This window comes from Gopherus evgoodei, chromosome 1 (genome assembly GCF_007399415.2).
Source record: "Gopherus evgoodei ecotype Sinaloan lineage chromosome 1, rGopEvg1_v1.p, whole genome shotgun sequence".
NCBI lineage: Eukaryota > Metazoa > Chordata > Testudines > Testudinidae > Gopherus > Gopherus evgoodei.
The window spans coordinates 187,120,617-187,146,298 of record NC_044322.1 but is presented as its reverse complement, the minus strand read 5'-3'; the positions used below and the strand labels follow the sequence as shown (position 1 = coordinate 187,146,298).

At 42.4% G+C, this 25,682-nt stretch overlaps 1 protein-coding gene across 4 annotated transcripts in view; it reads right to left on the bottom strand.

Moving 5' to 3' along the window:
* The window catches only part of CADM2 (cell adhesion molecule 2), a 1,079,986-nt gene that overhangs the window by 152,320 nt on the left and 901,984 nt on the right, over window positions 1-25,682 (bottom strand). For all 4 annotated transcript variants that reach the window (XM_030580438.1, XM_030580418.1, XM_030580428.1 and 1 more), the window contains 2 exons: window positions 12,937-13,089; window positions 10,277-10,414 (listed from right to left, as the gene is read on the bottom strand). In XM_030580438.1, the coding sequence (XP_030436298.1) occupies window positions 10,277-10,414; window positions 12,937-13,089 (291 nt within the window). The remainder of the gene's footprint in view (window positions 1-10,276; window positions 10,415-12,936; window positions 13,090-25,682) is intronic.

The window sequence follows — 25,682 nt, the reverse complement described above, 5'->3', positions numbered from 1 at the left end:
AGTCTTCTCTTTTCCAGACTAAACAAACCTGGTTTTTACAATCTTCCCTCATAGGTCATGTTTTCCAGATCTTTAATCATTTTTGTTGTTTTCCTCTGGACTTTCATCAATTTTTTCCACATCTTTCCTGAAATGTGGTGCCCAGAACTGGACACTACACTCTGGTTCAGGCCTAATCAGCGCACAGTAGAGTGGAAGAATTACTTCTTCTGTCTTGTTGATAACACTCCTGCCAATGCATCCCAGAATGATGTTTGCTTTCTTTGCAAGAGTGTTACACTGTTGATGCTCATTTAGCTTGTGGTCCACTATGAGCTCCAGATTCCTTTCTGTTGTACTCCTTCCTAGGCAGTCATTTCCAATTTTGTATGTGTGCAACTGGTTGTTCCTTCCTAAGTGGAGTATTTTGCATTTGTCCTTATTGAATTTCATCTTATTTACTTCAGACCATTTATCCAGTTTGTCCAGATCATTTTGAATTTTAATCCTTCCTTCAAAGGACTTGCAACCCCTCTGTAGCAGGGTAGTTACGCTGCTCCTACCCTGAAGGGCTTAAAACAGCCCCAGGGGGAGGTTGTGGCTGGGAGCTGCTAAGCTGGGCTGATTGGGAAGTGGCTGCAGCTGGGCCACACCTCAATCAGGCCATAGCTGGCCTGTATAAAGAGGCTGGGAGCCAGGAGCTCAAAGTCCCCCTCTGCCTGTAGAGGGAGAAGGGCCTGGCTGCAGGGCGCTAGAGACAGGGTACCTGAGTGGAGCAGGGCTGGGGAAAGGCAGAGGAGCTGGGGAGCTCCAGCCTGGAAAGTCCCAGGCTGCGGCCTAGCACAAGGCCAACAGGTACTGGGGGTTGCAGAGGGCAGCCCAGGGGTAGGCCAAGGCAGCAGGTCCAAACCCAACCTTGCCAGCTTGACTGTGAACATAGTCTGAGGACATGGAGAGAGGTCTATGTTGAAGATGATCACCATCTTATGGACCTGAGGGCTTGGCTACACTGGAGAGTTGCAGCGCTGGTGGTGGCTTTACAGCGCTGCAACTTACTCACTGTCCACACTTGCAAGGCACATACAGTGCTGTATCTCCCTGGTTACAGCGCTGCATGTATTCTACCTCTGCCTGGGGAATAATGATTGCAGCGCTGGTGATGCAGCACTGCTCCGCCAGTGTGGCCACCAAAAGCGCTGTTATTGGCCTCCAGAAGTATTCGGAGGTATCCCAGAATGCCTGCTCAGCCACTCTGCTCATCAGTTCGAACTCTACTGTCCTGGCCTCAGGTGACCCGCCCTTTAAATGCCCTGGGAATTTTAAAAATCCCCTTCCTGTTTGCTCAGCCAGGTGTGGAGTGCAATCGGTGAATCTTTCCAGGTGATCATGCCTCCACGCGCCAAACGAGCCCCAGCATGGAGCAATGGCGAGTTGCTGGACCTCATCAGTGTTTAGGGGGAGGAAGCTGTGCAGTCACAGCTGCGCTCCAGCCGTAGGAATTACGATACCTATGGGCAGATATCAAGGGCCATGCTGGAAAGGGGCCATGACCGGGACGCGGTGCAGTGCAGGGTTAAAGTGAAGGAGCTGCAGAGTGCCTACTGCAATGGCCGCGAGGGAAACCGTCGCTCCGGCGCTGCCCCCACGACCTGCCGTTTTTTCAAGGAGTTGGACGCAATACTTGGGGGTAACCCCACCGCCAATCCGAGGACCACGACGGACACTTCAGAGAGGGGAGGGGGGCGGAGGAGGTGGGGGGGAGGAGGAAACCGAGAGTGAGGGTACTGGGGTGCGGGGAGACACCCCGGATTCCCAGGAGGCATGCAGCCAGGAGCTCTTCGCAAGCCAGGAGGAAGGTAGCCAGTCACAGCAGCCAATACTTGGTGAAGGACAAGCAGAGGAGCGGGTTCCCGGTAAATGGCTTTTATTTTCAGGATGGAAATGTTTCGGGAGAGGAGGGAGGGTTAGGGCTGCATGCATGCATGCCTAGATGTGGAATAGCCCATTGATGTGGTCTATCACGTCGCGGTAATCTGCCTCGGTAATCTCTTCAAAAGTTTCAGCCAGAGCGTGGGCAATGCGCTTGCGCAAGTTTATAGGGAGAGCCACTGTGGTCCTTGTCCCAGTCAGGCTAACGCATCTGCACCACTGTGCAGCGAATGGTGGGGGGACCATTGCTGCACACAGGCAAGCTGCATACGGGCCAGGGCAGAATACGCATTGCTGTAGAAGACCCTCCCACTCTTCCCAGGTGACCTGCAGCAGCGAGATATCTTCCAGGATTAACTCCTGTGGAAAATGTTGGGAGAGTGTTCAGCTTAGGTGCCCCCTGCAACTGTTTGCTTTCCCCAATGCACAGAAACCCCTGCACACCCCTGAAGCAATCAGTCCCCCTTACTCACCATTTCGGGGCTCCTGTGGATTATGTGCACTCTCTTTGGTATGGGAAAATTATGCTAAAGTGAAGACTGTAAACTCCTTCACTGTGTGGGAATAACTGTCTGAGATATAAACAATGCTGCCTCTGTTAACTGTTGCCTCTTCTGCCTTTCCACAAGCGACCTTGACTTCTTGGCTGCTCGTGTTATCAACAGCTCAAAGACTCCAAAACCTGCGGAAGAAGCCGCGAAAAAGCAAAGATGACCTGCTGAAAGCAGATATGGAACACTCTGCCAGAGAGAATAAAAAACTGCAGGCCTGGAGGGAAAGGGAAAGCAGGATCCGCCAGAGAAACACAGTGGCCAGGAAGAAAAGCACAAAGCAGCTGATAAGCATCCTGGTGCTCCAACCGGACTCTATCCAGGCGCTCGTAGCTATGCAGGCAGAGCACTACCGCGCCGGCCCCCCCGCCATCCCAAAGCTCTTTCCCTTCTGCCCCAATGTCAGCTCCAAACGCCCTTCCCCAGCATCCAGGTTCTTACCTCCACTAGCTGTCTCCAACACCTGTACGTTCACCAACCAGCCCTGAGAACTATGACCCTTACCCTCTGCACTCAACCCCCATCACCATGCAGTATAGGCATCCTGAAGTGCAGCAGTCATTGCACAGCACTCCAGACAGGACATATTCAAACCTGTGACTGTACAGTTCCCCACCATACCCCTCTGCCCTTTTAGGTTCCCAAAATGTTGTGTGTCTGTCAATAAAGTTATTTTCTTTTCAATAAATGAATTCTTGGCTTTGAAAACAGTCTTTATTATTGCAGAAAGTCAAAGATACCGTAGCCCAGGAAAGAAACAGGCATTGCAAATCAGCTTAGGAAAAACAGATTCCTACTAACATTGTAACCACTGCACTTCACCCCTGTGCAAGGCACCAAACATTACTGTTGGTTTTCAGCCTCAAATTCCTCCCTCAAAGCATCCCTAATCCTTGAAGCCCTATGTTGGGCCTCTCTAGTAGCACTGCTCTCTGGCTATGCACATTTAGCCTCCAGGAGTTGAACCTCGGAGGCCCATTCCTGACTGAATGTTTCACCCTTCCCTTCACAAATATTATGGAGGGTACAGCACGCGGATATAACCGCAGGGATGCTGCTTTCTCCCAAGTCTAGCTTCCCATACAGAGATCGTCAGCACCCTTTTAAACGGCCAAAAGCACACTCCACAGTCATTCGGTACCGGCTCAGCCTGTAGTTGAACCGGTCCTTGCTCCTGTCAAGCTTCCCTGTATTAACAGGTAAGCAGGGTCTCCCAGGACCACAATGGGCATTTCAACGTCCCCTACTGTGATCTTCCGGTCTGGGAAAAAAGTCCCTGCCGGCAGCTTCCTGAACAGGCCAGTGTTTCGAAAGATGCTTGCATCATGCACCTTTCCAGGCCAGCCTGTGTTAATGTCAATGAAACGCCCACGGTGATCCACAAGCACCTGGAGAACCATAGAGAAATACCCCTTACAATTAATGTACTTGGATGCTAGGTGGGGTGGTGCTGGAATAGGAATATGCGCCCCATCTATCGACTCTCCACAGTTAGGGAAACCCATTTGTGCAAAGCCATCCAGAATGTCCTGCACATTCCCCAGAGTCACGGTTCTTCTTAGCAGGATGTGATTAATGGCCCTGCAAACTTGCATCAAAGTGAGCCCAACGGTCGACTTTCCCACTCCAAACTGGTTCCCGACTGATCACTAGCTGTCTGGAGTTGCCACCTTCCAGATTGCAATAGCCACTCGCTTCTCCACCAGCAGGGCAGCTCTCAATCTCATGTCCTTGCGCCGCAGGGTGGGGGTGAGCTCCTCACACAGTCCCATGAAAGTGGCTTTTCTCATCCGAAAGTTCTGCAGCCACTGTTCATCATCCCAGACTTCCATGATGATGTGATCCCACACTCAGTGCTTGTTTCCCGAGCCCAAAAGCGGCGTTCCACGGTGCTGAGCATTTCCGTGAATGCCACAAGCAATGTCGTGTCATATGCATCAGGCGACTCGCTATCATCGTCGGACTCCTCATCACTTTGGATCTTAAGGAATAGCTCAACTGCCAAACGTGATGTGCTGGCGAGACTCATCAGCATATTCCTCAGCAGTTCGGGCTCCATTTCCCACAGAAATCGTGCTGCACAGAAACCGTTGGGAGAGTCACAATGGCGCCAAACGTGGACGGAAAAAACAGGGACTGCTGGGATGTGAAGCGATGCCTCACGGGGTGTTGGGACAGGAAGCAGAATGACCTGCACCCTTCCGTCCCCTTCCCACAACCCATGGCACCAAAATGGGACAAGGTGCTCTGTGGGATAGCTGCCCATAATGCACCACTCCCAACAGCGCTGCAAATGCTGCAAATATGGCCACACTGCAGTGCTGGTAGCTGTCAGTGTGGCCACACTCCAGCACTTTCCCTACACATCTGTACGAAGACAGCTGTGACTCCCAGCACGGCACACCTGCAAGTGTAGCCAAGCCCTGAGTGATGGCCTGCAGTGATCAAGAAAGGAAAGAGGGAGAGATAGTGTAGGGGAATTAAGAGCTGTTTTAGCCAGTTCAGCTTTTGAACTTGAACTGATGGCCAGACATCCATAATCAATTAAATCAGCAATAAACAAAAGCAAAATCAACTAAAAAGCAGGAATGCCTTGCTTCTCATTATCTCTACTATATCTATATCCCAATCAGAAATAAGCTTCCCCTGAAGTCCACTAGAGAAACACAGTTTTTTTCTTATGTTTTTTTAAATCCCCTTCATGGTGCTACTGAAGGTAAATATTTCAAAGTCTACATATCTAATCTTATAGATATGTGATACAACGATATCAAGAAAGCAATGTGACTTTTGATTTAAATATATATGATAGAGTAAGACTGCAAGTGCTTTATTCATTTTTTATGAACTGGTTCATCTGTGGGTTAGCCAGGATTAACCTGAGCCATTAATTAAAATGTTGAGACATCAACGCCACCGTTCAGATTTAAATGAACATCTCATTCTAATTATTATAATTTGCAGACAAGCCACACCCACTTTTGAAATAAAATTCCTTCAGACCCATCCTTTCTCTTATTTTTTTGCTGTATTCAATTTGCCTCTTGTTCTTGCGCAGCTCTACTTTATGGTCTCTTTTGTTCAGTTTGGGCTTTAAGGGTATGTCTCCGCTGTACCTTGGAGTGTGCCTCCCAGCTGGGGTAGACAGACTCTCACTAGCAGAGCCTGAGCTAATATGCTAAAGATTAGCAGTGTGGATGCTGCAGCTTAGCCTGGAGCTTGGGCACTCAAGCCCACCCGACTCCCTATGCTTGAGAGCCCAAGCTCCAGCCTGAGCCCCAACACCCACCCAGCCATTTTTAGTGTGCTAACTCAAGCCCAGCTAGAACAAATCTGTCTACTCCAGCTGGGATGTTCACTTCCAGCTGTCATGTAGACATACTCTAAAGGTGCTGGGCATCTTCAAGTTCAATTGACTTCATAGAGTTGCGAATTCTTAGCTTCTCTCTATATTGGGCAGGGCTGGGCCTTTTACTGAAAGAGCCTTCTTGTATGATGCATAAATGAGAGCAGACCAGAAGAACCAGATGAGGTTAATGTGCACAGAAGTTAATGTGAGAGCCACTTATAGACTTTTGGGATTAGCTTTATTTTGTACACAACTATTTATACTGCTCATTGATTTTTGTTTATTTTAGCAAAACAGCAACCTGGTCATATTGATTTGTGCTAATGAAGGCCTTAAAATGATTTTTTGTAAAGGAATATACTACTGAGATTGCATGTGTCCTGTGTTTCCTAATCAAAGGAAAGGAAAATGCAAGAGATTTCAGTTTTACAAATCATAGTAAAATCCCATTAGGGAGAGGAAAATGACCTAAATAAAATTTCCATGAAAATTCAATTTTAGAAAGCAGATCTAAAATGTAATAAGCTACATCTTTTTAGATTAAGAATATTTATGGAATCAAAAAGATGGGCTTTTTCACTCACTCTAGATAATGTAAGAATCCAAGTAGTTAAGTAATTCTGATTTCTGCTTCAGAAATAATTGTCTTCCCCACCCGGGCATTTTTCTTCCTGTTGGTTGCTAAGCATTAAGCAGATTTCAATTTTTGCTGAGGTGACTATCAAGATTTATGGATCAGAAAGCTGAGGGAAATATTGACCATGGATAAACCAAGGTTATTATATTTGTAAAGGAGGAAAATATTTTAGCCTAGATTTAAAAAGTGCCTAAAGTTTGTATCCCAAATGTAACATTAAGCACCTGAATAAATAGACTTATTTTCAAAAGTGCTGAGGACTCAGCAGCTCCAATTAACTGCAGATAAGACAGCTCCTAAGCAATGGGAGTCTTCACTTCAATGGGGACTGCTGGATGCGTAGCACTTTTGAAAAATGGAGACCACTTCTTTAGGAGCCTTTCAGATGCCTGTTTCTTTAATCTTGACCCTTAATTGTCTATGAAAAAATAAGTCAATGTACGTACTTTTATATAAACCCTGAATATCTGGATCATCAAAAATATCTATACATTTATTTATAATGGCCAAATATTTTTAAAGTAACAGAATTCTTTCTTCTGAGAATCCCATTCATTAGAGCAGTGTTTCCCAAACTTGGGATGCCGCTTGTGTAGGGAAAGCTCCTGGAGGGCTGGGCCGGTTTGTTTACCTGCCACGTCCTGCATTGCATCCCTCGGCCCGCACTGCTTCCAGCAGCTCCCATTTGCCTGGAGCAGCGAACCGTGGCCAGTGGGGGCCACAATCAGATGAACCTGCAGACGCGGCAGGTAAACAAACCGGCCCGACCCTCCAGGGGCTTTCCTTACACAAGCGGTGTCCCAAGTTTGGGAAATGCTGCATTAGAGGAAGTGAAGCTTAAAGTCAAGGAACCCTCCTCCCCCCCATGGAAACAAACAGTTTTCTTTGAACTCACTGTTTGCATACGCACTCTGACCGTTTAACACTTTTTGTTAGATCCATATTATTGGTCTCTGAGGAGGGAAACAATATAAACTTGCTGATTTATCACTCATTGGTTATTTTCAACCAATTATAACCATATATTGCTCCCACATGTGTAACCATTATCTACTGAAAATATATTTTTCCATATTTTAATTGGGTGAATCTGGTATTTTGGGCTTCTGTATATTTTTCATCTGGCTTTGCTTTAACCTTGCATTATAATCTGAGAAGGTTAAATGCTACTTTCAGTTGGAGTTTTGTCAAGCCAAAAAAAGTACTACGTTTCTGATCTCACTGTACATACACCTCTACCCCAATATAATGTGACCCGATATAACACGAATGCGGATATAACGCGGTAAAGCAGTGCACCAGCAGGGCAGGCTGAGTGCTCCGGCGGATCAAAGCAAGTTCAATGTAATGCGGTTTTACCTATAATTCGGTAAGATTTTTTGGTATATCGGGGTACAGGTGTATTAAAATTAGCAACCCCATTTTAAATTTGCCATTTTGTTGCAAAAATATTAACAATTTTTACTACACAGGAAAAAAAACAGGAAAATAATTTGAAAATATTTCTGAAAAGTTAAAACTAAAACCACATTCAAGATTACATTTTCAAATCAGTGAGTAATAAATTATGTGACAAATAAGTATTGTGTATTTACTTTCTGATACATTTGAATCCCTTAATAAGCTCAATTTAGGGATGCCACAGTCAGTTGTATTAGTGAGCAGGTAGAAATAAAAAGGATCAGAAAGCCAAACTTCACATCCCTATGCTAATATGGGTGCATATATAAGAAGCAGAAGGTTAAAATATAAGGAATGCAATGCCATAATTTAAACTCAGCCTCTTCCATTCTTAACATTGAGCCTGATAAACAGTTCTCTCTTACTAGATGATAATTCCTTTTTTCTGCTAATAGAAATGCAAGCAACATTTTAGGTTGGCTTTTTTTCCTCTGGTTCCTTCTCTGAATGTATTCAGTTTTCATATTCTTTTGCACCATGTAAAATATACTGTAAGACAATTGGATTTACTGGTCCTAGATAGCAGAAGTCCTAACCTTTAATGTCAGGTGTATTAGCATACAATTTCATATCTATTTTCTCAGATTTACCATTTCACCTTTTCCAGTGCACAAAAGCTAATGTACCTTCTGTTGATGCCATTGCAAGCTAGTTAGGTTATTTTATTTGCAACCTTTATGACAATGGCAATGTGCTCTTCAGAAGACCTAGAAAACTAAAGCGTTCAAGGCTTTTTTCTCATTTGTATCTTCTTCACTTCCTATTCCTCCTCAGTTTCAACACTTATTTCATCCATTCTATTGAGTTTTCTTTCTTATGTCCATCCCTTAGGTACCTGCCCAGAAAGCCATGTGTTAGTTTAAGATCAAAATCCCTAAATTGTCTGCTTTGCTGCTATTACATTTCAGCTGAACTGGAAATGCATAATTACTGTGCAAGCCTGAAAGATCTGATTTTAAAAAAAATCTGGTGCCATGAGTTGCCTTTGCTTATGTCTGCTTACACCAATAGTTCATTTAGGATACTGGCACTACCTACGTTTATTTTCCATCTTTTGATGGCACTTGCATACATTTACTTTGACGTCTCTTTTGAATGACAGCTTTGCTGGCATAGTACAGCATATATGTGATGTCCTCTGTTGAATTTTGCCTTTTAATTATATTGCACAAGATGCTACTTTTTCTCTTGGTATTTTCCTCTACCTCAGCAGTTCTCAAACTGTGGGTCGGTACCCCAAAGTGGTCTTTGGACTGGCATTAGACTTGCTGGCGCTCAGAGCCGAAGTCCAAGCCCGGGGCCAAACCCAAAGCCTGAGCCCACTGCTCAGGGCTGAAGCATGAGGATTTCAGCCCTGGGTGACAGGTCTCAGGTCTGGCTTTGGCCTCGCCTCCTGGGGTGGTGAGGCTGGGGAGGGCTCACGCTTCGTCCCACCTCCTGGGTTTATGTAGTAATTTTTGTTGTCAGAAGGGGGTAGCGGTGCAATGAAGTTTGAGAACCCCTGCTTTACCATCCTGCAGGCTCAAAGACTCCACTTTCTGATTTCCTGCTTCCCATCTTCACTTGACCATAGGAACTCAGATATATTTTAACCTACCTGAGCCCAAAGTCCATGCCTCTTTCCAATCCAATTTTCTGATTTTGAACTGGAAACTTCTCAAGACAGGTATATTTGAAAGAAATCATATTTCTGTGAATATCAACCATGGTATCTTTAACTTATAAATTTTGCATATTAGTCATTTTTTTAAATTATGTATTGCTCTGTGTTGGTGGATACCAAAGAAATTTGAACTGTTTCTCTTATTACCACCACAGCTTTACTTGAAGCAGCTTTTTGATTCACTAAAAAAAACTATAATGCCAGACAAATGTGTGAGATATATGGATACCAAAGAAATGATTTTAAAATAACAGCTACATGGAAACAGTCAGAATTCTGACTACTCATTCACCAGATCTTTTAGCATATTAGATGAAAATGACAGCAATAAAAACCAATACCAATTTTATGGGAACAGGCAAAAGTGGATCAAATGTCAAAATAGCTGGGGTACTGACAGAGACATGAACCTGATACTAAAGATTATTGTAAAGCATTTTATGATCCATCTCAATTGAGGTGATATTATGGACTTAAGATAACGATAATTAAAAATTATAGTTTGTAACATTTTGCAAAAAGATCAGTCATATTGCTATTATGATAAATATTGATCAGTTCTTCCACATTTACATAATAGAATTGATTCTTGCACGTTTAGATAATGTCCATCATTTTATAGAAATGAAAGTGATACAATTCCAAGCAATCCTCTATCCCAGTAAATGCTTTAGTTTTGATGTTGACATATAAATGTTTTTCAATACCTTTAATCTCTTTGTCATTCTTGAACCATCTGATATCAGCTGCTGGTTTGCTACCAGAGGTCTTGCAGGTTAGCTGCATCCTCTCTCCCTCCATAACTGGTGAAGTAAATCCACTAATCTGTGGCTTCTCAGGAACACCTAAGAAACAATCAAGCAAATAAAAGATACAGCATGTTGCCAATCAGCTACTTTAAGCTTTTGACCAGAGGGTTGTCAGTTGATAAGGTTAACCTATTAGAGATCAATTTCCAAAAGAAATAACAGATAGGTTTATTCACTTTATGATTGACAGGCCTAACTGCAAGTGTCACTGAATTCCATTTTCTATTTTAAACTGACCAGTGAATCTGAACCATATGAGAGTTTAATTGAAGAAAATGAGCATGTTTTGTATGTTAATTTTAAACCATCCAGCTTGTCTCATACTTTATGTTCAAGTTCAGATTGACTTCCTATTGCTCGATATAGAGTGGATATCTGCATTTTAAGGAGATTATTTCGAGTGGGAGGCATGGAATATATTAACTACTCTTGTTAAAATGAAACACAACCAGGAACAAAATCCAAACTGAACCAGCTGCATTTTAACAGACAGTTCCAGCATGAATTCAGGGAAACATACCACAAAAGGAGCTCAAAAAGAAGGGGAAAAAATCCTCTCTTTTCAGATTTAAATAATATATAGTAATAATTAGAAATCCTTCTATTGATTCAGTGAGCTCTGGATCAGGTCCTATGCCCATTAAATATCATACTCCAAACATCAGAGATGGCAAGGATTATGTTTTGAGGAACGGAGGAAGATTTAAAATAAAGAACTTTTGAATAAAATTGAGAATATTTAGTTATATTCAATGACTGGCTTAGTTACACACCGAAATGACTTATTCTGAGAGGATATCTCTTTCCACAGTTTCCAAAAGCTCTTATAATACGATTAGGTTTACCCTTTACATCTGGAATGTTTCAGTTAATTCACAGATTTTCATTCCTGCATAAAGGGATCAAGTCACTGAAGTTCAGCTCTGTGCTCTGCATCTTGCAATGTGGTTTGTTCGTGTCTCTCCTTTTCCAAAGGAAACCGATAAACACTGCACACACTCAAACATTACTCCAAACACAAACAACAGCACCTATCACAGTGTAAATTCTGTAGTAAAACTACTCCTACTTTTCAGGGGCATGAAATGGCGTCTTTAATAATCCCTGTACATTAAAATTTTCTAATCCAAATCAGACCAGTGAATAGAAAGAATATTTCTGCATATAAATCATTTTTCTGATTAAAATGATGGCATGGAATAAATTACGAAGGAAAAGAAAAGGAACGTTACTCTCATATAGGGGCATCTTTAGAAGAATTTTAATTGTGAGTTTCTAATAGACAAAATTATAGTGAGGCAGATGCTTCTGAAACCTTGCTGCTGTCTTTTTGCTGGAAAGAAAACAGATGATGTTGGAAAGCAGTTATGTAAACAAAAAAAAAAAAAACCCAAGCAAATAAAAAGTAAAACTAAATAGACCAATAAAAAAATCAAGCCACCCTGATTAGAAGCTACTGATTAGATGTCTGGCTTTTTACCTTTGTAACACCCTTTTATCTGTGTCCCACTGCCATTTAATAGGTTGAATTTGACTAATCATCCATTCTTTGGATCTTGAGATGGCTCTCTACAGAAAAAAAAATTAACCCTTAGGCAGTTGTTATCCCAAAAGACTCTGTTTTGAGTGGATATTTTTTGTCTTTAATAGCAAACTTGCGATGATTTTTGTAAAATAGACTCAGTGGGACTCACAGAGGCACATTTCACATCCTATGCACAAAATCGATTCCCTGGCTGGATTAACTTTAATATTACTAGCACAGAGAACATCTTGCATTAGTCCTATTAAATTCAACTGCCTGCTTTTCTATATATAAAAAGCAAAGCAAAACAAAACAAAATGGGGAAAAAAATCAATCTTTAAAATCATATCACTTGTTAGGTACACAGGTGTGTTTCAATGAACTATAGCAATTTCAGTTGATTGGGCTACTGACATTGATAGAATCACATAAAGCTTGGAGCTGAAACATTATTTTTTGGGCATCACTATGAATCTATTGCTTTTTCTCTGTGTGTGTGTCTCTATAACCTTTGGGGGAAAACAGAAGAGCATTTAGAGGATGAAGCGTAAAAGAAGCAAGCCCAGTGAAAATATGCACTTTGTAGAGGAAAAAAGAAAATAGAATGAGCCAAGAAAATGCATAGCTAAGGAAAAACTATGAGTCTCTAAAGCCCTTTTTGATTTCATGCTCTCTGGTTTTGTCTCCTTTGCCCTATACAGTACATTGTTAGGAGATGAACACATGCACCCTGTTAACCCTTTTGGCGCTTGAGATATAGAGGTTATGTCCATTTTAAGGAGTACTCATATGGTGCTATTGATGTGCACTGTAATTCATGGTCCTGCCACATCACACATAATAAGGGGCTTGCTATTCCTAGGCATGATTCTAGTCAAGCAATCTTTAGAGAAAGCAAGAGTTGGCGCTTTACATGCATCTGCTGCTAAGTTTTCTGAAAATTCACCCTAGAAATATTTACCAAGATTTAAGAAGTCTTAGAACTCATATCTTAACTCATTTCACTTTGGTATTCTCAACCAGCTATACTTACCCAGAACAGTGAGAAAAGCCTTGGAAGTTTTGACAGGCATAGTAAATAAAGAACAGGTGTATTGCCCTTCATCTGACAGAGACACATCACTGACGCTGATGCTCAGTTCATGCCATGAAGCTCGAACCAGCTCAATCCTGTTGTCCCTCAGGGCTGGAAAACAAAATGTATATGTTAAAGATACATTAATACAGTACAGTATGTTATTCAATAGGTTTAAATGCAGCAGTCTAATGAACATTTTTAATTACAAATTGATTACATGGAGACATAGACCAGGTTAAATATAGATTATGATGTTATTTTTTCCTTTCAGGAAATTCCAACATTTCAACAGTTTTTGGATAGTCTCAAAATCAGCTGAAAAACAAAATATGACCATATAAATTATTACTTATTTAATATTGGGATTCAGTGATGTAACCAGTCTCAGCTACATTTTGGTCCCTTGCATTATATCAAATGATATTAAATCATCTGAACCACTACACAAGTATGCAACAAAACAATGAATCCAAAATACCACCCCATGATTTTCATTTGTTTCCCAGAAACAGGACAGGACAATGACACAACGAACAGGGGTGAATACGACCAGCACTAGATGGAGGTTTCAGGGGCAAGGTCTGAAAGTGAATCCCTTCTGTCTAATGCTGCAATGGATGCCTGTAGGGATGAACTCGGTGGGTTTCAGAGAACTTCCTTATTTTTCCTCTGTGGGATCTAAATGTGGGAGGGGAGGGTTGTCACTTATCCCTCCTCCTCTCCCCTTCCCCCCAAGACAGCAAGAGACACCAAACCTAGTGGATTAGGAGAACTTCATAAGGAAGGGATAAGGTGATCAGATAAAATGCATTGGTAAAGGATTAAAAGGAGGTACTCTTTAAAGAGTGGAATCGGGGATGGGGGGCTGGGATTCCTATGACTGGTATGGCATGGAGCCAACCCACACCTCCTTTATAGCTTCCCTTCAGCTTCATTCAAGGGGGGATGATAGGGTCCCAACAGTGGGATGGCTGGGGACCAGGATGGGTAAGGGAGGAGGGCTGAGAGAAGCTTCCCTTGGGTATACGTACATGATTATGGAATTACCAGAACCATACACTTTTATATTCCGAACAATGACTCACATAAAGCAGTGAGGCCCATATCAGCCTCACATTAAGGGGCCATTTTCTGGCTTGTAGGAAAAGGTGTGTGGCTCCTTTAACAACTAGAGAGCCTGAGGGACTTGCTGCAGCTGCCTCAAACCAGGTGAGCAGACCCATCACCCTCTCCTCCCCAGTCATCAGAAGAGAGGGAAGACTATTTAGGTCTATACCGGTACAAGAAAAGCCCTCTTATACCTGGACCAGTTGAGCATCACCTACACTTCCACCCATGGAAGTCGTTAAATATCAGGTTTTCTCATAATCTGCAGTGTGCATTACTGCACTTGGCTCTTTACATAAGAACTTAAGAATGGCCCAACCAGGTCAGACCAATATCCCAGTATCCTGTGTTCTGACACTGGCCAGTGCCAGCAGCTTCAGAGGGAATGAACTGAACACGGCAATTATCAAATGATACATCCCATTGTCTAGTCCGAGCTTCTGGCAATCAGAGGTTTAGGGACACCCAGAGCATGGGGTTGCATCCCTGACCATCTTGATTAATAACTATTGATGGACCTATCCTCGATGAAATTACCTAATTCTTTTTTGAACCCAGCTGTACTTTTGGCCTTCACAACATCCCCCAGCAATGAGTTCCATAGATTGACTGTGTATTTTGTGAAGAAGTACTTCCTTATGTTTGTTTGAAACCTGATGTCTATTAATTTCACTGGGTGATCCCCTGGTTCCTGTGTTATGTGAAGTGGTAAATAACACTTCCCCTATTCATTTTCTCCACAACATTCATGATTTTATGGACTTCTATCATATTGTCCCTTAGTCGTCTCTTTTCCAACCTGAACAACAGTTTTTTTCAATCTCTCCTCATATGGAAGTTGTTCCATACTCCTAATCATTTCTGTTGCCCTTCTCTGTACCTTTCCCAATTCTAATATGTCTTTTCTGAGATGCGGCAACCAGAACTGTATGCAGTATTCAAGGTGTGGTTATACCATTGATTTATATAGTGGCATTATGATATTTTCTGTCCTATCATCTCTCCTTTTCCTAATAGTTCCAAATATTCTGTTAGCTTTATTTGACTGTTGCATGGATATTTTCAGAGAATTATCCACAATGACTCCAAGACCTCTTTCTTGAATGGTAACAGCTAATTTAGATAATAATTTTGTGTGTACAGTTGCAATTCTGTTTTCCAATATGCTTTACTTTGCGTTTATCTGCATTACTTTCATCTGCCATTTTGTTGCCCAGACACCCAGTTTAGGGAAATCTCTTTTTAATTCTTTCGTCTGCTTTGGACTTAACTATTCTGAGTAATTTTGTATCATCTGGAAACAATGACACCTCACTGTTTACTCCTTTTTGTTGATCTTCCTTTAGGAGCTGGGAAGGATGTTTTCCCTCACCACTAGATTGGCCAAGGTGAGAGGTGCGTGTGTGTGTGTGAGGGGATTCTGCCTTACCCACAGTGGGTGAATATGAAATGGGGGTTAAGCTATGATATTGCAACTAATTTTGTAAGCATAGGGCAGATGAGGAAGGTATGCAGTGATTGGAGAAAATGGACTGGTAAAGGATTTAAAGGAGGTATTATTTAAAGGAGTGGAAATGTGTGTGGGGGGGGGAAGTCTGGGCTGCTATGACTGGTATGATAGGGAGCCGCTCCTCCCCTTTTAACCTGTCAGGGAGCCACCCTTCCCCTTTAATCCAGCAGCATGTTGACAGGGGACCAGGACGGGTAAAGGGGGAAGGCTGACAGCAGCCTCCACTCCATGGGTATACAAAATAGATAATGAATTGCCTGCAATGAACTGTTTTATTTGCCAGGTACTCTCAGACATTTAGAAATAAAGTTGCAGCCTAATTAAACCATATCCACTGTGTCCTGTCCTCCTTCCAGCACAGCCAGAGAAACTCTTTTTCCTACAAGCTTAGTAATACACAGTTCCGCACAATTAATTTATTTATTTATTTTTTAATATCCATTAGCACACACAGTGGTTTGGAATATCAGGTTTCCCAACGCATTTTAAGGAATTATTTGCTATTAAAATGATTATATAAACTCTACTTCTTCATTCTTCAGATACAATGGGTATCAACATCGTAAGTGTAACAATTTGCAGGGATGACTGAAAAAGAAGAATTCTGTTTAGTGAAAAATTTTGAGGTTTCAGAATATTTTTTTCCTCTGACGAAAAACAAAAAGAGAGAGAGACAGAGAGAGAGAGAGTCATTCACCTCAGAATAGCCAAAAACCTTGTGGCCTGGTTGTGTTTTGGGGCTACCAGCTCTCTGAAAGCCAAAGTGCAAATAGGACAACTATAATAACCAGAGCATTTACGTTTATTTACTCAGGAGAACCAAGTTGTACAGTCACTGATAAGGACTGCAACTTCCTCTTTGGGAGAGGCTCCACTCTGACTCCTATGTTAGAATTCAGATCCAAATCTACTTCTAGCTAAACTCTGATGGAAATTAATCTCTATCATGACTCTTTGTTTGCTAAATTTGGATGTTCACAAATCATTTCAAAGCTATTAAATTGCTGCTCTGGGCGCCTACTAAGGCAGATCTGCACCAAACTTGGCAGTTCTGACAGAGTCTCATCTACCAGCAAAAAATGATTTTTGAATCTGCTGCCTCAAAGGCAGCTCTTGTGCACTGACTTCAAGTTGAATTTATTGGTTGCTTCAGGGTAGGTCAGCCAAAGCCTGATGTATTCTCCTTGGGGCCTGATGACTTAAAGGTGACAACTTGAGCAGATCTCACATCCGAGTGTGTCATGAACTGCTCCAAGGCACTGCAAATAGTGATTGTAGCTGTCCATGATGGACATACTCCTGTCACATGAGAGATTCCATCCAGAAAATAGGAGGAGAAATATACATAACATAAGAAGAAACATGATTAAAACCACAGAAGATAAAACAATAAAGCCAAGTACCGGAGGTATACTGACATACCAGCCGGTGAAAACAAGTTCATGAAAAGCAACTGCAGTCACACATAAATAAGCATCTTCCAAGGCAGAACATGTGAGCTCCTCCTATATCAGCAGATAAATAGAAAGATGATGACTGAGGCTTTTCTGGCCAATACTCCTCACAACCGTTTAACTGATTCCATCCTTTTAGGGGCCAGCTCCGAACTGATCTCAGAACATTCCAATTCTAACCACATGCAAGTAGTTCAGACACAAGAGTAGAATTCTGTTATACAAAGGTTACTGACCTTTTCTGAGGCTGGGAAAAATTATTTTCCATATGAACCACTGGCTCTAAATAGTCTAACCATCACACGTACATAATTTGGATGAATGTCATATGCGCTAAAAAAAATTATCTGAAACTATGATTGAATTTTGCCCTCTTTTTACCAGATATTATTTGAATCATAGAATATTAGGGCTGGACGAGACCTCAGGAGGTCATCTAGTCCAATCCCCTGCTCAAAGCAGGACCAACCCCAACTAAATCATTCCAGCCAGGGTTTTATCAAGCCGGGCCTTAAAAACCTGTAAGAATGGAGATTCCACCACCTCCCTAGGTAACCCATTCCAGTGCTTCACCACCCTCCTATGAAATAATGTTTCCTAATATCCAACCTAGACCTCCTCCATTGCAACTTGAGACCATTGCTCCTTGTGCTGTCATCTGCCACCACCGGGAACAGCTGAGAATATTTAATGTTGAAAATTAATATAATTTTCCCTCAATACTGCCTAATGTATCATAAGCAAAACGTGCCTTTAGGTCAACTTTATGCACCTGTTATGGTATTTCCCTAAACAAGTGCCAATATTCAGTCAGAATTTCATACACTTAAAAGAACAGTTATGTATTCCTTCCACTGGAGCACAAAGGGATTATGAAAGATTCCAACAGCAAAACACTTTTATTATTCAAGATGAAAAAAGCAGCACTTGAAATAGTAAACATCACCAGAACCATCATTTCTTTTTCTGTCATATAACAAAAACAGCTAAATCAATTTTCTTGAAAACTGGTAGAAACAACCACTGCTTCAGAGCTGAGATCTGACATACCAAGTTTCAGCCTGGACTGAATTTTTACTAAAACCACGGGAAAATGATTTATAATGGAAATGCTTAGCAACAATGCTGCAAATGGCACCAGTATTATAATATTCTTTTGCAGGAAGTTGATTTGTTGTCTGTTGATGACAGTCTTCAAAAAGCTAACACTAAAAAATCCTCTCCTCTTCAAATAAGAATATATAAACTTGATTTATCTTTCCTCTATAGTAAGAGTTGACTACAGCCCCGTTAGAGAAGAGCATTATGATTACTATCTCAATAAAGTTTATGTGGAGCTTGCCAAGATCATACCATGCTTTGGAACTTTATTCCTTTCATGCCTTTGCACAGAACTAAAGACTAACCTATGTATTCTTTAAAAAAAATACATTTTATGGTTGCCTTTTCATGGAAAAATGTACTAGTATATCTAAAATACAAGAAACTGTTCTCACTATTAATGAAGAAGTAAAACATAATAGAGTAAGTATGAGCAGCAGGATGACCTGGAGTACTTCCCTCATCTCTGGCCAGAGGTAAATCATCCACCAGAGCAACAATATTGTCTCTGTGCCATGCTCTAGCCTGAAGCAGGGCTAAGAGGGATGCAGGATATTCAGAGCTTGACAAATCATGCTGGACTGTTTTTAATTAGCTTGCTTAGAAAAGAGATTAGACATTTGGATGCATTTAATGGATTTTTTTTAATAGTGAACTATTGCATGTTTCAGAGTGTATAGTAGATGACCATGTAGTAGAAAAAAGTTGACAGTCTTCATTAGCAAGGGTCCCAGAATTTTTTCTACTCTAATTTACCATCCCAGAGAGAACAAAGGGTAATGTCATAGATGGTGGCCCTGATTTCTGTCAGTGCATCCATGACTACTACTTGTGTGAGTTCAGGTTTCAAGGTAATTTCCTCTGTGAAATAAGAAAATAATTCCTAACAGTAAAATATGTTCTGGTACAGTGGAGCAATCTAGGTTTACAACATGATTTACACTCCAGAAAACTTATTCGGGATGTGACTTTTCTGATTCTCTATGGAACAGAGAAAGTAGGATCAGTTTGACTACTTTACGACTGTGGAACAAGTTGATAAACATTCCTTGCATCTGAGACTTTCTGTACTGATGCACATTTTTCTCCAGCCCCACTCGGATTTTCTTCCTTCTCTCTCTGTTGCAAATCATTTAGGAACCATGGTGATTAGTGCAGGTGGTAAGCACGTCAGTACTAGAATGTCTATAGCCTGCCCTCAGTCAGTAACGGTCAGTCTCTCAACGCTACAAAACAGCTCAATAAACCTGGACTTTCTGACTTCTGGTATTGAAGAGATGTGATCCCAAACTCCTGGGTACTTTTGTTTTTGATGATGACATACATGGTCTTATGGGATTTGTCTATACAACTCCCACACTTTAAAAAAATGCACAATAGGGTCAATATCTGACCCTGAATACATACAGCCCTTTGATAGTGAAGATATTTTTTGGAATTGGAATATGTTTAACTGTTCAGAGGAAAATTGGAATATGTTTAATTGTGCACAGAAAAAAATCATATTCCTTAGAATGAAACAATGTGTTGCAAATTCTGATCATCTGGTTCCTTCTGCAGTGTGAAATTACAGTGGAATCTATTACACTAATGCAACTGGACATGTGCCATAGCACAACAGCCCAGGAATCATGCTTTTCTAATATGCAGCTACAAAAATTAAAATTAGAGAATGATCTGGCAAGCTTAGAGATAGTCAGAATTAAAACAGATGAGATTCAATAGATAATGTGAGGGCAAAAAATGAAAATCCTCAGATACAAAATGGCAGACTGGTATTTAGAAAGCAGTAATGCTGGAAAAAGCCTGGGGGATTACAGAGGAAATGAGTCAGACAGAGTCATTTGCAACACTACTGTAAAAAAGATGAATCCTATCCTGGATTGTATTTATAGAAGTTGCTGTGGTAGGATAAAGGAAGTAATAATACTGAATTATAAACCTTTGGTAAACTACATATGTTATACTATGTGTGACATTTGAAGTCCCTTTAACTTGAAAAATCCTAATAAACAAACAATTTAGCCCAAACCAAACCAACAAACCAAATAGAGAGGCTTGCCAAATTTCCACCTAAAATGGCAAAGAGTCAGATATCCTATTGTATGAAGAATTACTTGATGGGAAGGCCCTCAGCTGGGTATACTGTTGAGGGTCTGTCTGTGGAATACAAGTGGATAAGAGTATTTACAATGACTCTGAAATACCATAACAATATATACACACCCTCTCCCACCCACCCACACCCCTCTCCAAGAGTATTAATATTAAGATGAGTTAGGAAAAAAGTATTTTTCCTGTAACTGAGGAGTAAAATGAAAAGTACTGGTAGAAAACTAATCATAGATAATACATTTCAGGTTAGAAAATAATTATTTTTAAATGAGGAGCATTAGTGGCATAAACAGCCTGGTGAACTATGCTGGGGTCTTGCTAATCCACACTGATAAACTGCAAACTGACACCAACATAAATAGATTTCCAGGTTTGTCCACTGACAGGCAGAGCAAAGATGTTCTGCTGGTGGTGGGGTGAGCCTCTATCTTGTCACATTTCCCATGAGCTAACAGGAGAGCAGCACATCCAACATTGGTGCTGCTGCACATAAATCAGTACCACTCTCACACATTTCTAAAATATGGCTAGGCCACTTGCTGCTGCTTCTCCTCATCATTATAAGAAAATGGGGTATAGGGGAAGCAGCTTCATTCAAGCTTCTGTATGAGTGAAGAGAAACCCAGTGGCAAGGATTACAATGCGGCAAGGTCACCCCACTTCCAGGGTCACCTCATCCAGGGCCGGCTCACAACATCTTGGCACCTGAAGTGGGGAACTCAAATGACGCCCTCATGTCCCCTCGCTTGGACCAAAACTTTGAAAAGTCTCAATTCTGCCTTCTTCCTGTTCTACTCCTCTCATGGCACTGCTTTGCTACCAATCCCAATAAAGGAGAACTAACAACTTAAAATGCCTTGTTCAAAAATTTTAAGTCAGTCTTAACTTTCAAACACCTAAACAGCAAATGTAACTTTTTCTTGTTTGCATAGTAAACACTGGCATTTTTATCTGTTTGAATAATCAAAGTGGTGCTTTCTGTGTCTTCTTGGTTGCAAAGATTTGAACTGCTTCCTGAAGGTCCACAATCTGGGCCACCTCATGCTCTATTGCGATGGTTGCAAGGCCAACCAGCCTCTCCTGTGTCATTGTGGAGTGTAGAGGTGTTTTTATTAACTTCAGCTTGGAAAAGCTGTTTTCTGCACTGGCAACTGTTACAGGAAGTGTTAGAAGTATGTGCAGAGCAACAAAAGCATTTGGAAAGAGGGTGGTCATCTTATTTGTGCACATATATTCCAGAAGAGCCTTTGGAGTTGATTCTGCTGAAATACATCTTAAAAAGCTTTCAGTTCATCACCTAAATCACTTGCATCAATATCACGCATGTCATCATGTGTCAGCGATGTCTACTGCCCTGCATTGCTGGTGTAGGTCTTCTTCAGGTATAGTGAGGAGTTCTGGAATATCATATAACATCCCAAATATACTGCTGTGTTCCTTGAGCTGCATAAAACGTTCTTCAGCTGACTGTACTGCACAATCTAGCACCTGGTTAAAGAATTCAACATTGAATTGTTGTTTGGGGTCTTTTATGGGGTTATTCTATACCTTGTAATCAAAATGTCTTCTTCGGTGACTCATATTCTTGAATGGGTGGGAAAATAGCTTCAGTGTGAAGTTCCTCTGCCAACTTCTGTGCACTCTTCAGAACGTTTTGAAACCCTTCATCTGACCAGTAAGGCTGTAGGTATGACTTTGCTTTTTCCAGTTGTTAAATTGCTTCAGATATATCAATGCCTTGGAGTCTCTTGCTTACAACATTTATTGCAAACAGTATGCCATGCCACAACACTAAGCCACACAGAAATTGGAAGTTATGTATGTTTCTGGTGATTCCATTTCCCTCTGCCACCTTTCTCCCATGAACAGTTCCTGTCATAGCATTATCCTCCATAATGGCAACTATGGCATCATCTATCTTCCCAGTTTGGTGTGTGATAGGCTTTATCACCTCCACTCGACTTTCCCATCATGTGGCGCTCAGTGGTTTCAGTGTCAGAGAGGATGTTCCCAGACGTTGCTTCAAATTTTGCTATTGATGAGTCAATGCAGAGAAAAATACATAGATGCTTGGAGTTACATTAAAAAAAAATCAGCAGCCTCACTAGAACCTGATGCCGCTTCACTGACCACCAAGTTCAATGAGTGAGAACTGCATGGGACAAAAAAAGCTTGAGGGTTTAACTCTCGGATCTGTGTCTGCACTCCTGTTCTTTCCTCTCATGTTGGCACCGTTATTGTAGCCCTGGCCTCTCATGTGAGTTATCACAATTCCTGTATCTTCCAGCTTTTTAAGAACCACATTTGTCATACCAGCTCATGTAGTATCATCAATGTTAATACATTCTAGAAAATGCTCTCTGACAGTAACCATTGCAGGGACATTTTCATTAGGTTCTATTGGTACAAAATGCACCATTAAAGTCATTTCTTCCGTATGGCTGATGTCAGGTGTGCAGTCCAGAATAACAGTAATATCTTGCTGACTTCAGATCTGCCACAATCTTCTGTTTGACTTTTGTTGCCAGTAACTGTATGATCTCATTTTGAATTTTTTCTCCAAGGTATTGGTGTGTGTACGTTTCTTGGGTGGTGACTCTTCTTAGATGCTGCTGTAATACAGCAACAAACTCAGACATCAGCTCCACAATTTTAAGGAAGTTTCCATTGTTTAGCACATACAGCTTATCTGAAGTGCCATGCAGTGCTAGGTTTTGGGTAGCAAGCATTCTCACAATGGCAATGAGCCTTTTCAGAACATTTTGTCACTAAAGAGACTCTGATGCAATGTTCCCTTGATGTTGATCATCTATGGTGGCCTTTAACTTTAGTCTCATCTCAAGCTCTTTCCACCTATGGAATGCTCTCTGGTGATTTACTGCCTTCTCATGGCATGTCAGATTTCTAGATTTTTCCAGTCCTTTGTTCCTGTAGAACCCAGTGTGGCTGGAACATTAGACTGGAAGACTTTGCAATAAAACAGTATGCCACTTTCTGGGGTTTTGAGTACATAAGCCCCGGCCTCAGCTTTGTCACCATAGGGGATTTCACACCAGTAATGTGTTGGATGGAAACTTCTATTTTCATTGTCTTTGGGGAACATGAAGTTTTTCACTTGCTGTGGCCCATGCAATACAAGAAAGTCCCTCAGGCTACTGCTCAAGTGGGTCCACAGTCCTGGATCATCTAGACTTAAGGAACTAAACTCAGCGGCAGCTGTTTCTTGCACCTCCACCACACTCTTTTCTGATCTACATTTTTCTTCAGGAATGTGCATGGTTACATCCATTTGAGATGGACATACGGATGCTGCAGAAGCTGCCAGGTCCCCTGTATTCGGACTAACTGGAAGATCAGGCATCTCCTCACCACTCACATCTTCACTGGGGTCGGAAGACTCACCATGAACATTTGTGTCTATGTATCTCAGGAGAGCGCCTTCCTGCTTAGATAGAAAAGCTTCCTTTGCTTTCTTTGTTTTTCTGAATGCTGCCCCAGAGGGACGTTTCTTCTTTCACTCATGACTGTTGTTCTGCGCCAGCTATAGCGGCTCTCAGCACTCAGTTGAAGGGGAAAAATAAGCAGCCTGGTAGCAGGGCCTGAGTTAGGGAAGATAGCAGCATCTTAAGGGTCTAACTGGCTCCGACTACTTCAGTTGACTGCCTGTTCTCCTCAAGTGGGTTCAGGGAAGCAGCAGGAAACAGGAATCTCCCTGAGAAGCTGGTATTAATCAGTCCAAGCTCCTGGGGGTGCTAGAGAGGTACAAAAGAGGCTCCTCCTCCTCTCTCTCCCTACAGCTCCTCTACTTTCTGTTATTCTCCCTCACCTTTTCTCCTGCTTGCCTGTTATGTCTCTTGTGCCCTCCTTCCTCCAGCACAGCACTCCACCATCTCTGTGCATCTAGAGCAGAGAGAATACATATACACCAGCAGCAGACAAAAGGTTCTACACTCTGAGTCCTTGTCACCCTCCCCCCCTCCCTCCCTCCAGACTCTGGTACCTGAAGAGGCAGCCTCAGTTTGCTTCATGGTAAGGTCAGCCCTGACCCCATCTTCAGCCACAACTCAAGGAAAAGATGGTTACTCACCTTTGTAACTGTTGTTCTTCGAGATGTGTTGCTCATATCCTTTACAATTAGGTGTGCGCGCACCATGTGCACGTTCGTCGGAAGACTTTTTACCCTAGCAACACTCGGTGGGTCGGCTGGGCTCCCCCTGGAGTGGTGCCGCTATGGCACTGGATATATACCCCAGCCGACCCAGCCACCCTTCAGTTCCTTCTTGCCGGCTACTCCGACAGTGGGGAAGGAGGGTGAGTTTGAAATGGATATGAGCAACACATCTCAAAGAACAACAGTTACAAAGGTAAGTAACTGTCTTTTCTTCTTCGAGTGATTGCTCATGTAACCCTTCTGCCCCTCTGAGTTGGCAGCAACAAGGGCCGGGTTCAGTATCCAGGGGTTCCGTTTCAGTAACACAATGCATAACCAGCTAGAGCCCCCACCCAGTGACCTGGGACACTCACATACCACACCCCCCTGGGCGCCTCTAGGAGGCAATACTTCCCCTCTCGCAAGCACGGAGTCTGAGTGTAGCAAAATCTTTTTAATAAAGGAAGGAATCAATGCGGCATTCCATTGGAGAAACACCACAAACAGGGTTATAACACAAACCATAAACAAAAACCCACCTCCAAGTACGTTTGGCACTGTCCTTTTTCCCCTTAGGGTTTTAAGTCCAATCACCCCAAAGTCCAACAACCCAAAAGTCTCTGGTCAATGCCACCCCAGAGTTCGAGAGTTTATCTGTAGAGGTCCCTCCCCCCAGCCTGGGTAGAAAGGGGCACCTTACGTGGTCCGGGGCCAACTGCCCTGCCTCTCCGTGGGTTCTGCTTCCGCTTTCTCCACAAACTGCTCTGCTTTACCAGCCGCTCCACTCTGCTCCTCCAGCCGTCCTCAGAAACTGCTCCGCTCCACCAGCTGCTCTGCTCCATGAGCTGCTCCAGTTCTCTCTGCAAACTGCTTGGCTCCACTCACTCTGTGGGCCGCTCCACCCGTCCCACAGCCACTCTGCTCTGCCAGCCGCTCCGCTGCCACCAGCTGTCCCATGATCCACTCCAGCCGTCCCTACAACTGCTCCACTCCGCCAGCTGCTCTGTTCCACAGTATAGCTTCAGGCTCCCCCACTAGTTAGCACAGTACTCAGTGCTCTCAGCTCAGTAATTTCAGCTCTTTAGTGATTTCAACTCTTAGTGATCTCAGCTCTTAGTGGGGGAGCCCCAGTGCTAGTACACCATTAGCCCAAAGTGAGTTCAGCTCAGTAACCTGTATTTAGATTCTTGAGGGAATAAAAAAAAATCAACTCTGACATTCCACAGTGGAGAGAGGAGGGGGTGGAACTGGTGCTTCTGGCTCC